General features: G+C 57.6%; 1 protein-coding gene across 3 annotated transcripts; it reads right to left on the bottom strand.

The window, feature by feature from the left end:
* Positions 1 to 2,796: 2,796 nt before the first annotated feature.
* Positions 2,797 to 10,724, bottom strand: FAM181A (family with sequence similarity 181 member A). Of its 3 annotated transcripts, XM_019804749.2 has the most exons (3): positions 10,553 to 10,615; positions 9,395 to 9,548; positions 2,797 to 4,185 (listed from the first exon to the last, which is right to left on the bottom strand). In XM_019804749.2, exons 2-3 carry the CDS (start codon positions 9,437 to 9,439, stop codon positions 3,220 to 3,222), a joined length of 1,011 nt encoding a protein of 336 aa, XP_019660308.1. In that variant the 5' UTR covers positions 9,440 to 9,548; positions 10,553 to 10,615; the 3' UTR covers positions 2,797 to 3,219. The 3 variants fall into 3 exon arrangements, with proteins under 3 accessions (XP_019660308.1, XP_019660309.1, XP_034499230.1); XM_019804750.2 differs by lacking the exon at positions 9,395 to 9,548 and having other exon boundaries at positions 10,553 to 10,724; XM_034643339.1 differs by lacking the exons at positions 9,395 to 9,548; positions 10,553 to 10,615 and adding an exon at positions 4,686 to 5,011.
* Positions 10,725 to 11,573: the final 849 nt, after the last annotated feature.

The following is an 11,573-nucleotide window of genomic DNA, read 5'->3' as shown; positions in this document are numbered from 1 at the left end:
TCAGCGCATAGTCAGGGGAAAACCCTGACCGAAAATCACCTTTGCTGGGGCGCCTGGGTGGCACAGTGGTTAAGCATCTGCCTTTGGCTCAGGGCATGATCCTGGCATTGTGGGATCGAGGCCCACCTCAGGCTCCTCCACTATGAGCCTGCTTCTTCCTCTCCCACTCCCCCTGCTTGTGTTCCCTCTCTCGCTGGCTGTCTCTCTGTCAAATAAATAAAATCTTTAAAAAAAAAATTAAGAAAATCACCTTTGCCCAACTGGCAGCCAGAGGGAGAGCCTTTAATCTTGGATGGGGGGTGGACAGTCCGTGATGGGCCAGGGCAGAAAAATGTCTGGGTGCATTTGGGGTGGGGCTGGGTATCAAGCAAACTATAGCATTTCTCAGGTCCCCTATACATCCTAAGGGGTCCTGACAGGCAGTGACCATGGGCACTGGGCTGGGTGGGGATCAGCAGCCCCTCACTGCATTCTCAGAGCACTGAAGCTGAAGGGTTACTTCCTGGCCGCGGAGGGCGGAGGGGGGCTGCTCCCAAGGGTTGGTTATGATTGGTCGGTGCTCAGGCTGGGCTGATGGTTACATTTCTTGACCACTACTGCTCCCCAGAGGACTTCAGAGCCCTGACCCTCTGCAGAAACTCCCTCCCCATCCCCAAACTTTGGCCCCAGAGATGTCTGAACAGTATCAACAAACACTCAAAATCCTGAAAGTGGTTGCACTTCGTGGGCAAGAGCACGTGTGAGCTCGTGCTGGAGATCTGAGGCTAGGAGGTGAGTTGCCACGTTTCCCTTCGGGCCAGCCCCGCTCACGACTCACTTTTGGGTCAGAGAGTCATCTGCTGCTACAGCAGCTCCTTTTTTTTTTTTTTAAAGCACAGGTTTCCTAAATGTGTTTTTCCCCAACTTGCTTCTGCGTGGAGTGTCACGGTGCCGTGTGCCACTGTCCAGCTGTGTCTGAGCAAAGGTTTCTGCTTTCAGATGAAGCCTCCCTGAGTCTGAATTCATGTATCACTAGGTGTCCCCTGGGCAAGGAGCCCAAGAGGGGCTGCGGGGTGGGGGGTGGCGGGCATAGTGCACTGGGGCAGCACTCTGAGAAAACATGCCCCCCGGAGCTCGGCTCCTCCAGGGAGTACACCTAGGAGGCCCAGATAACCAGGAGAGGCGACTTTTGGTTGGTGTGGCTCTCCGTCGGGTGTGTAGCACTCAGCGCAAGTGCTCTCATCAGCCCCACGACAACCTGGGAAGGTCTGTTTTTCAGCCACATTTTTCTGATGAGGAAATTTTGGCACAGAGAGGTTAAATAACTTGCTCAAGGTTACACAGCTGGTAGGTGGCAAAGCCTGGATTGGAGCTTTTAACACCCTCCTGTATAGTGTGGAGGGGCTGAGCCTCTTTGGAATGGATCTGGAAGGGCCTTCCCAATGTGCAGGGGGAGAGGAGGGACGTGCAGGGCAGACCAGAGTGGCCTGAGGTGAGGGTCCTGAGGGCCTATCCTGGGTGCTAGATAATTACTCCGAACGACCCTGCCGCTGTCACACGGTTTCCGTGGCTCTCAAGTCCTCCAAGACCATCAGACATAAACTACCATAAATCCACCGGCTTCCCCGTGAGCAACTCCTAGGCAGGTGTTCACCTCCACGGGAATCCCAGATTAAAAACAGGCAGGAAGGAGAAGGACCTTTAACAAGCGCTAATCCTGGAGCCTTGGGTTAGGAAGGATTCGAGGCTTTATCTGGCCCCGGAAGGAGACAGTCTATGTCTAGTTGAATAACCGACAGGTGCGCTGGTTTGATATTGTTGACCTAGTCCCCTGCTTTACAGCTGGGGAAACCAAGGCACAGAGGGAGACTAACTTTCCAACATTGTGCTGCTAATTAGAGCACAGTAGCCCCCAGCCAGTGCTGGCCCTGTACCAGTCCCAGCTGTGAGAACCGGGCTTTGATGGAATGAGCAGCTCGGCACCCCCGGCAGGTCCCTGCACTCTCAGCCGTGGAGCCACGTCTGCACGTGGCAGGGCAAATCCCAGGCCAGTATGGAGGTGAGTGCCTCTCCAATGTCTGTGCCAGTTGGGCAACATGAGGGCAAACCCCAGGGCCACTCCCTGCCACCAGCAACCTCCCTCCCTGGGCGCTGTCACAGACAGAGGCCCTCATCGTTCCGTTGACGGGACCCCTGGTGTGTGCCAGGCACTGCACCAGGCCCAAGAATCGGGCCATCGGCAGATTACCCAGGAATCTGACTTAGCTAGAAAATTTTTTTTTCCGGTCTTGTCCACAAGGGGCCAAGCTCCAGTTTGTCCTGATTTTCCCTCTGACCGGGATTGGGCAGGACTGTCTTGGCCCAGCCTCGGCTCTGAGGCCAGAATCAGAGTGGACAGCACAGCAGAGGGGGGACGATTCTCGCCCCGCCCTTCGTGCTGCAGATGGGGCAAGGAGACCCCAGGAGGAAGGGTCCGGCACCACATCCCATCGCAGAGCCAGGACCGCTACTCCCCTGGTACCGGCCTCCCAATTCTCTAGAGCACTTCTGACCGTCTGGAGACCCAGGCCTCCCCCACTCTCTGCTTTTGGACACAGACAAGCAGAACACCCTTCCCCCGCGACTCCCCCCACCCCCCTTCCTTTGAATTGAGCTGCTGGCCTGCAGTGCCCATCCTCAGACAGTCACAGAGGTCTTTGGGCCACTCCTGGCCTCCCCCACAGCCAGCCACCTCCATAAGCTGCCCTCTGCCTGGGGCCAGCCAGCATTTCTTAGCCTGGGGACCATTCAACTTAAGGACATCCAAGGTGTGGAAACTGCAAAAGAAATGTCTTTATTCTTTTAACCTTCTTAATATTTACAAAAAACCAAAAAGAACAGAACTGAGATTGGCTTACACAGTGGGTGGCAGATGAAGAGATGTGTAACTCTGGCTTCTGGAGTTGCTGGCAGGCCAGGGCAAAGCCCCATCGCCCAAGACCGGCCCCAGGACAGTGGGACGATCAGTCGGGCTCTGGTCTGGTTGGAGAGGGGCCAGCTGAGCCCAAGGCTGCAGGGGCTGACTTGGCGACTGCCTGAGAAGCCCCTGCGCCAAACCCGTCCTCCCCCTCCCAGATACACACAAAGGAAAGGCTCCCAAGAGGCCACACCACTGCCCAGCTCACTCTGCACAAGGAGCGCTCCTGGGGCCCCCAACACCCCTGCAGGCCAGAGGTGGGAGCCAAGGCCCTCCCAGCCCAGCTAGAGGTAGCCAAAAACATTGAAAATGGGTGGGGGCACAGCCGGCTTGGTAGGGATGGGCTTCAGAACCACAGGTCTGTACACTTTCTGCCCCGGCCCATCCACATCCTTGCAGAAGTGAGCCAGCTCTCCGGGGGGGGCTGGGCTTTTCCTCCAGAGGCCCAGGCCAGGGACAGAGCTCTGAGGCAAGGCCCCCGGAGGACCTGCATAGACGGGCTGTCCATGGTACTGGAAGGGGCAGCAGCTCCAGGCATTGACGCGGCCCACCAGGGAGACCCCAGACATCTTGAGTGGCTCCTTTTCAGCCAGTGCCCTTGGGGATGCGGGCACGGGGGCCATCTCAGGATCCAAGGGCTCCAAGCCTTTCCAGTGTTTCTTACCCTCATAGGGCGGTCCCTCCCTGGGGCCCAGCCCCCCCTCCAGCCCCAGGGGGTAGCTGTGGGTGGGCCGAGGCTCTTCCCAGAAGGAAGCGGGCAGCTGTCTTTTCCTCATGGGCACCTGGCCAGGCCTGGCAGCTTCTGGATTCTGCCTCTGTAGGGTCTGCTCCTTAGAGAGACATTCCTCCCTGTAGGGGTTCCCCAGAGCCTTCTCCTTGCAGCCCCCACCCCCGCTGGGACTGGAATCATGGCCAGCTTCGAGGGGCAGCCTCCCGGGCCGGTGGTCGGCTCCCCGTCTCAGGTGCGTCTCGGCCCCTCTGCCGGGGAGGCCCCGAGGAAGCCGGGGGTACTTCTGGGAGAAGCGTTTGAGCTGCTTCTGCAGGTACTTGCGGTGGTCCACTGAGCGGCGGCACGGCGCCGACTTGTCCAGGGCTGCCTTGATGTCGCTGGACGCCAGGTTCACAAAGTTCAGCAGCATCTTCACGTCACTGTCGGAGGCCATCACCAGGGGACCACTGCATGGGGCTTTCCATGAAGAGCGTGGGCTCTGCGGGTGGCTGGCAGCTCCAGGGAAGGGCACAGAGCTGACCTGGGGGGGACGGACACGCAGGTCGTTGGCAGTCTCTCCAAGCACCCCGGCCCAGTCCTCCCCGAAAGCCCCAGGACCCCTCCGCTGAGGGTTCCCTCCGCACCTGTGAGGGCACCGGCGGACAGTCAGCATGCCCGAATCTGCGGCCCTCTCCTTGCAGCGGAGGCTCAGAGAGGTTGGGCGGCTCGCCCAAGGTGACCCAGCTACAGGTGGCATTGCTCGAGCCCGAGCGCAAGTCCCCGTGGGCCCAGCCCACCGCGTCTCCCACACACCACGCTGCCAACGTGCACAACTTGCCAGCAAGGTTTTTATTTTCTGAGCTGCGGCGACTGCTCCACTTTCAAGCAAGGCCAAGCCCTCTCTCTCCCTGGTGGTGCCCTCCTCCTCCCACCCCCGCCCCCAGCCGGGCTCGCACCAGCCCCCCTCGCCGGGTCCCCACGCTCCACCCACAGCGCTCACGCAGGACAGGCAGGACCCCTGTCTGGCACTCGAGCCTCGGCCGAGGGTGCGTGCCGGTGCGTGCCGGCCCCGGGGGTGCCCCCCGCCGCCGCCGCCGGCGTGGCCTGGCAGGTTCCCCGCCGCAGACCTGGGCCAGGCCCCGCGTGGCCGGCAAGCTCCGTGCGTCCGGCTGGAAACAGTCGTGCAGCCCTCGAGTGGGCTGGATGGAGGACGAGTCCCCGGAGCTGGGGGGCCCCTCAGGCCAATCAGGAGCGCCTCTCCAGATACAAAGCATCCCAATCAGGCGGCAGCGCCCCGTTCCCACATTCTTTGCCGTCACAAATTGTCACCATGGGGACCATCACAAAAAAGACAGCTCCCAAATGCAATCATTTCCCGGTAAATTTCTACCCTTCAGCCCCTCCTCCCCTTGACCTCGGTTCCCTGGTTTCTCGAGGGGGCAGTGTGTGTGTGTGTGTGTGTGTGTGTGTGTGTGTGTGTGTGTGTTTAAAAAGTCCAGGGTTGAGGAGGGGCTGGGCCTGGAGGAGATGGGCTTGCATACCTCCCCCAAAGACTCCAGGCCCATAGCTGCCATGCTCCAGTGCAGACAGACAATCGGACAGGGTAAGCCGGGGCGGGCTGCTTCCCCCTCTGTCCTTGAGCGTTGAGTGTCTCTCCCTCTCTCTCCCTCTCTCTCTCGCCCTCTCTGCTCCTCTCTCTGTCTCTGTCTCTGTCTCTGTCTGTCTGTCTCTCCCTCTTCCCAGCCCCTTGCCTTGAGGCACCGGGCCCCGGGCAGCCTGGGAGGGCCCGCGGCACACTGATGTCGGGAAAGGTAGCCAGGGAAGGACTCTCTAACGAGGTGCTGGGATATCCATGGGAAGGGAGCCGGAGCTCTCAGGAATCTTGTCTTTATGTTTGCTTCCTCAATTGAGCTGCACAAAGCCTGAATTGCCCATTCAGCACGGCCGGACAAAAGGCTGGCGTTGCACGGTCCCCTCGCATTTGTAGTCAAACAGTTAGGGACTTAAATCGAGTCGTCATGATGGAGAAAGAGGTGGACAAAGCCCATAGAATTGCCATCAGCAAACATTTTCCTGTGTCATATTAGCCAGTCTCCATGGCTCCCCCTGGCCTGGGGACAATGGCACAAGTTTGCACACTTGGCTACTGTCACCGTGCCAACGCCGGCGGGGCCGCAAGCGGGCCGCTCTGAGTGAGCAAGGGAGCCTGGAGCCGGCCGCTGGCCCTGCCCACTGACTGGCCGGAGGGAAGGTGAGGCCGCCAGGCGGAGGGAGGCTGCCTGGGGAATGCTGATGGGTGCGGCCTCCGTGCCAGCCGCTGGTGGCCCCCACCTCCTGCCTCCCCCCCCCCCGCTCCATGCTTGGCCTCCTCTTTCCTGCCGTCCCCTCCCTCTTCCGTTCCTTTCCCCCCTTTCCTCTGCCACCTTCTTCTCCTGTCCTCCGGTCAGCTGACCGGCTGGTGGCCTATACCCCAACCACACCTTTGCACCACAACCTAAAATGCCAAGGACTCCTCTCTGAGGTCCTCCGTCCGCACGGAAGCAGCAGCAGGGCATGCCCAGGGGACTCACCCAGGACGCTGGTCCCACCCCCTCCTACTGGCCAATAGGCAGCTGCTGCCGGCACATAGTGGCCTGGCTTCAAGCCACCTCCCTCTCTGGCCCGAGGGTCCCTACAGGCGCAATGAAGGGTTTGGAGGAGAAGGTCCTGTGCCCACCAGCTGCAACTCAACTTAGGCATTTAGAATCCGGTGCAGTATTCTCCCTTAAGGGGGCTGGGGAAGCCTGTGCTGACACAGAGGTGTCCTTGGGCTGGAGCACCCTGGACCATCGGCCATCCCAGGCCCTGGAGAGTGACCCCCTATCTGCAGCAGCATGACAGCTAAATCACTGTGGCCTTAGGCCCCTGAGATCTGGGGGTTGTCTCTGCAGCAGAACCTAGCCCAGCCTGACACGGAGGGGCAGAAAACATCCTTTTGGCTCTAAACCAGCCCTTAAGCAAGGCTGCCCCGAGGTCACCAGGTTGGCTCCCTGCTGCCTAGTGCTTGGGGGCCAAGGTGCATGGCTTGGCCAGTGTTTGAATCCCTCCATAACCCAGCGCTGGCCCACTCAACCTTCTGCATCATTCTGCTGGGGCGCTGGCCTCATCCCAGCCCATTCCCACCTCAGCCTCCTTGCAGGCTCTGTGTCTGCTCGCGTGCTACAGCCACCTGGAATTGCTTGCTGGTGACGTCATCCCCTCGCTGCTCAGACAACAGCAAACCCCCAGGGGCGGTGAGCTCCGTGGGGTCTAAGTCCATATCGTAAAAAATCATTCCACAGCTCTTAATATGGGCTGTACTTCCTGTGTGTTCTTCCCACTTATTGAGGAAGGAAGGAGGGAGGGAAGGAAGGACGGAGGGGAGGAGGAAGGAAGGAGGGAGGGAAGGAGGAAAGAAAGAAGGAAGGAAGGAAAGAAGGAAGGAAAGAAGGAAGGAAGGGAGGAGGGAAGAAGGGAAGGAAGGAAGAAGGGAAGGAAGTAGGCAGAAGTGGGTGAGGGAGAGAGGGAAGGAAGGAGGGAGGAAGAGAAGGAAACAGATACTTGGTGGACACCTCACACGTGCTGAGAGCTGCAATCACTGATCACACGGGGAAGATTCCGGGTGCTCCCATGACAGCTCAATGCGGTACTATGGCTGCCATTTACACATGAGGAGTGTGAGATCGACCTGCTTTCCCAAGGCCTTGCAGCCAGTAAAAACTGAACTTGAAGCCAGGCCGGTCTGCATGCAGAGCCCGCGTTGGTCCCGTCGCATTTGGAAGCGTCGGAAACCAGATTTTGTGTGTAAGTCCTGGGTTCATCTCTTCTGTCTGTCAGAATGTGACTCTTGACATCTGCTTTGGGAGTATGGAAGCCACACCTGTGGGACATCAGTCGAGGGGACAGGCAGCAGCTGTGAAGAATGGTGGCCTGAGATCCAGATCTGTGGCCCTACTTGACCCGGCCACACCTGGGCCTCTGGGGGACTGCCACCCGGGCTGGGGAAGGCTCCTCCGTGTTTTTCTGTCTGTAGCTGGTACGGGCAGGTGGAAGACATCCATAATACCGACGCTGCCTTATTCTAGAAAGACTTGCTTTCACAGTGCTTCTCCCATATGGTCCTGCATCTGGACAGGGAGAGACCGTTTTCCCCGTGTACATTTGATGACACACCCAAAGACAAGATGCCCAACTCAGGGCTGACTTAACCAACCCTGTCCTCTCAGACATCCCCTCCTCCAGGAAGCCTTCCACCAACTCCCAGCATTACCAATGACACCCCCTCCCATCCCTATGTGTATAGATTCAAAATGAAGTCTAACCTCCTTGGCTTAACACAGAAAGCCCTTGGTAATCTGACCCCCAAACGGGGCCTGGCACAGAGTAGTTCCTCACTAAATGTTTCAGGAGTTAAATATGTTGCCCATCCCACTGAACAGAATTTATCCCGTGGATGGAAACACTGCTTCTCACATCTGTTTGTTTCCTGTTTGTGCCACCCACTCCCCCCCGCCCCCCCCATCCCCGGTGAGCTGCACAAGAGCAGGGCACAACCGCTCCTTCATCTCCGTATCTCCATGGGCTAGCATGGCTGCGGCACAGAGCAGGACTCATTCAAGGACGCTTGTGATTGCTGTGGTTGAACTTGACGATGAATCCTCTGTGTTCCTTCGGGTCTGTGGGTGCCTTGAAAGCAGGAAGGCTCCGTGCACAGTCACATCTTCCTGCACCAGAGAGGAACCCCCAAGGATCTGTTAAAGGCAAGTGAGCAGTGCTGGCTGGACCTCGAGAGTCCTTGCTGATCCTCCACTGTCACTGGTGCCAGTCTCTGACCTTCCGGCTCCTCAAGGTTATTTACATGGTTCAGGGTCAGGGACTCCCGACTCCGAGCAACTCCATTCAGCACCTGCCGCGTGCAGGGCCCAGAGGACGCAGTGGAGGGGGGCCTCCTTGGCTTGCTCCTGTCCCCGATGCAACTTGCCGGAAGGGAGATCAACTCAGTTGTGACGGCTGAACAGCCACCTTCCGTCCCCCGCATCACACCCTCACTTCCCCTGGTTTCCCAAACAAACCGCCGGGAGCCACCCATCTGGAATGTCTGGATATCATCTGACACAACCCACTTCTAGAATTTAGCCAACACGGCTGCCGATTGTAACCGAAAGAGAGAGAGGACAGTTGACAATGACACACACCGACCTAGCCAGAGGGGACCCGGGATGTCATCTGGGGCAGTGGGCTTTCAAGCTGCGTTTACGCAGAGAGGCCCAATACATAAAACAGGGACGGCGACGAGCTAGGAGTTCAGATTTATTTCGCGCACGCGAATGCATACTTCCCACTTGTTTTGCAAACAGTGGATTGAGATGAGAAGGATGTTTTACAACTTTGAAATCAGGGGATGTGGATTACGGGTCTGCCATCGCCGTATTTTGCTTTGGTTGCAGAACCAACTAGAAATCTTGACTCAAAGAGCTAAGCAGCTAAAATGGTACCTTTTTCAGTCTACCTTGCAATGTCAGGACCATCATTCAATGAAAACCATTCACCCAAGAAGCTTGATCCTCTAGTCCCCCGAGGCGCTGTTAACCAGTTAACTGCCCAGCTTAACCAGTCGCCAGCCTCGTGTGTTAGCTTGTGAGCTACAACTCGTTTGAGTGTGTGTTTATTAGTACGGTTTTTAGAATGTAATATTTTAAGTCGCCAAAAATAACTTTGAAAGGAAACTTTACCTTTCCACACCGCGGTGGAGAGCTCAGTTCCAAAAGATGCGCCATCTTCCCATTTTAGAGGTGGAGTCAACGAGGCCCAGACAGGGTTGCTGGTTCACCTGAGGTGGCTGAGCCAGATAGGAGCAGGACGAAGACGGCAGCTCTGTCCCATAGCCTGCCACCCGGGGAGAGCTCAGTCCCAGCCAGCACTCACCCCACCATCAAGGTATGTAACATGTATTAAGCCACTTGTTCAATGGATAAGGAGACTGGCCCAAGGTCCTCTGGTCAGTAAATGGCAGAGCAGGGACCGGGGTGTGGGCAGCCAAGTCCAGATGCTTGGTGGTGACCATTGTACGATACTGCTCCTTAATGATCCTATTAACCAAGGGGGCAGGCCCCAAGTCCTTCCTAGGGGCTTTGCTAACCCAGAGACCCAGACGTGCCCCTCCAGACCCTGGAGAGGTAGGTCTGACCATCTCAACCCAGGAAACCTACAAGTGCCACCTCAGAGGCCCAGCTGCAGGGCCAGCACCTCCCGGACATGTGACAGACGTCACAAGGTGATTTATGTCACCCCCTTACATAACGGGAGCGTTTCTGTCAAAGAGTGGCCAGAGGCAAGCTGTCAGCTGTAATCAGAACGGACAGGCTTTCACTGTCTCAGAACGGAAGGCATCGGGTTGAAATAAGCCCCTTTGGCTGTCAGGCTGAGGGCTTCCTGCCCTGGTGACCTCCCCTCACAACCCAGGCTGAGCACCAGCACGGCGGGGCCCTCAGAGTGGCCGGAGACCTCAAGACGCCCCCAAAGAAGTCACAGCTCAGCTCGCCAGGCCCTGTACCCCAGTCACAGCCCGACCGCAGTGACAGAGGCGTGTCAGTGTGACCATTTTGAAGGCTGAGCTAACCGTAGCTCGCTGGCAGAGTGGACCAAGAGGATTAAGAGAGAGCGTCTGTGACAGACTAGTACAGTGCCCGGCTCAGAGCCGATGCCCTTCCCCCAGCTCTTCCCCTCTGGGCCGGGGCCCCAGCTGCTCAAGGCAGCCCAGCCTGGGCACATCTCACCCGTCAAGAGGGGCTGATGTGACAGGATTGACACAGCAGTTGTGCCTTCGTGTCCCTGTCGGGAGATCCCCATGGACCACCGCCCCCCACTGATCCCTACCATACGTCTATCACCTGGACTGTATCTCCAGGAGCCTCTCCGGTGTGTCTCTTCACTCCACCCAGGGCACAGCCGGAATGAAAAGTCCGTTTAATCCCAACTGCCAACTCGGATTTGATTGGTGATGGCTGGCAGGTGCCCTGTGGAAAGATTCCGAGCCTCCCCCGGGGGTGGGGGGATCTCAGCAGTTAGAATGTCCTGATCAGCTAGCCATGTCTTCCATGGGCGTGGATGGAGATGGGCTGGGGGCCTGTACCCACCCCCCAATCACAGGCTCCAAAACCAGGGGTGCAAAGCTTGGCTTTCTGGTAACCCACCCCTGGAATTTGAATCAAGGGAACAGAGCCCTAGAAAAGGACAGTGACTCCTCCAAGTCCCAAGTGCTCCCACTTCCCGGACCAGAGCTCCCAGATTCAGTTTAACAAACCGAGACCAGAGAATGGAGAATTTTGGAGAATGGAGGCAGGGAGAAGTTCAGGACAATGGAGAGGAGAGGTCGCCATAGGGAGGGGCCAGATAAAGTTAGGAAGAAAGGCTGAATCCCCCATGGTTTTTCCATGCAGGGGGCACAAAATAAATGCTTGTTGAACAACTGAATGAACCAACCACAACATGGAGCAGAATGACTGGTTGGTTTCTGGGCTGTCTTGGGGCTCCAATGGCCAGGCACACAGCATCCTGGGGACAGCAGATGCTTCTTGGCCCTCCCGGCCACTGTTGTCCCTTGGCTGCTGCACATACACCATACTCTCTGGCAACAGGGAGGGGAGGAGCCCTGGCCTCCCCGGGCTGGCATTTCCTAAGAGAAAGGTGACAGGGCAGGGGCTCCTCGAATATCATGATATGCCAAGAGCCATATATCTGCTATCTCATTTACTCACCAGTAATAAATCAATGACTGAATAAATTAGACTTTTGGGGGGGCATCATCCTTCCCCTTTGATGGATTAGGAAACTGAGGCCAGGGGAGGTGGAAAAGCTCTCCCCTGACCACTGAGCAAGGTGGCAGAGGACCTGGGGTTTGGACTCAGTCCA

Source organism: Ailuropoda melanoleuca, chromosome 14 (genome assembly GCF_002007445.2).
Source record: "Ailuropoda melanoleuca isolate Jingjing chromosome 14, ASM200744v2, whole genome shotgun sequence".
Classification (NCBI taxonomy): Eukaryota; Metazoa; Chordata; class Mammalia; order Carnivora; family Ursidae; genus Ailuropoda; species Ailuropoda melanoleuca.
The sequence above is the reverse complement of the archived record's forward strand: the minus strand, read 5'-3'. Positions and strand labels throughout refer to the sequence as shown.

Bases quoted from the DNA above. Each gene is read 5' to 3' on its own strand.
- FAM181A (XM_019804749.2), bottom strand. From the start codon at position 9,439: ATGGCGCATCTTTTGGAACTGAGCTCTCCACCGCGGTGTGGAAAG. The intron at 4,186-9,394 runs GTAAAGTTTCCT...CGTCCCCCCCAG, and splicing joins CTCCACCGCGGTGTGGAAAG to GTCAGCTCTGTGCCCTTCCC.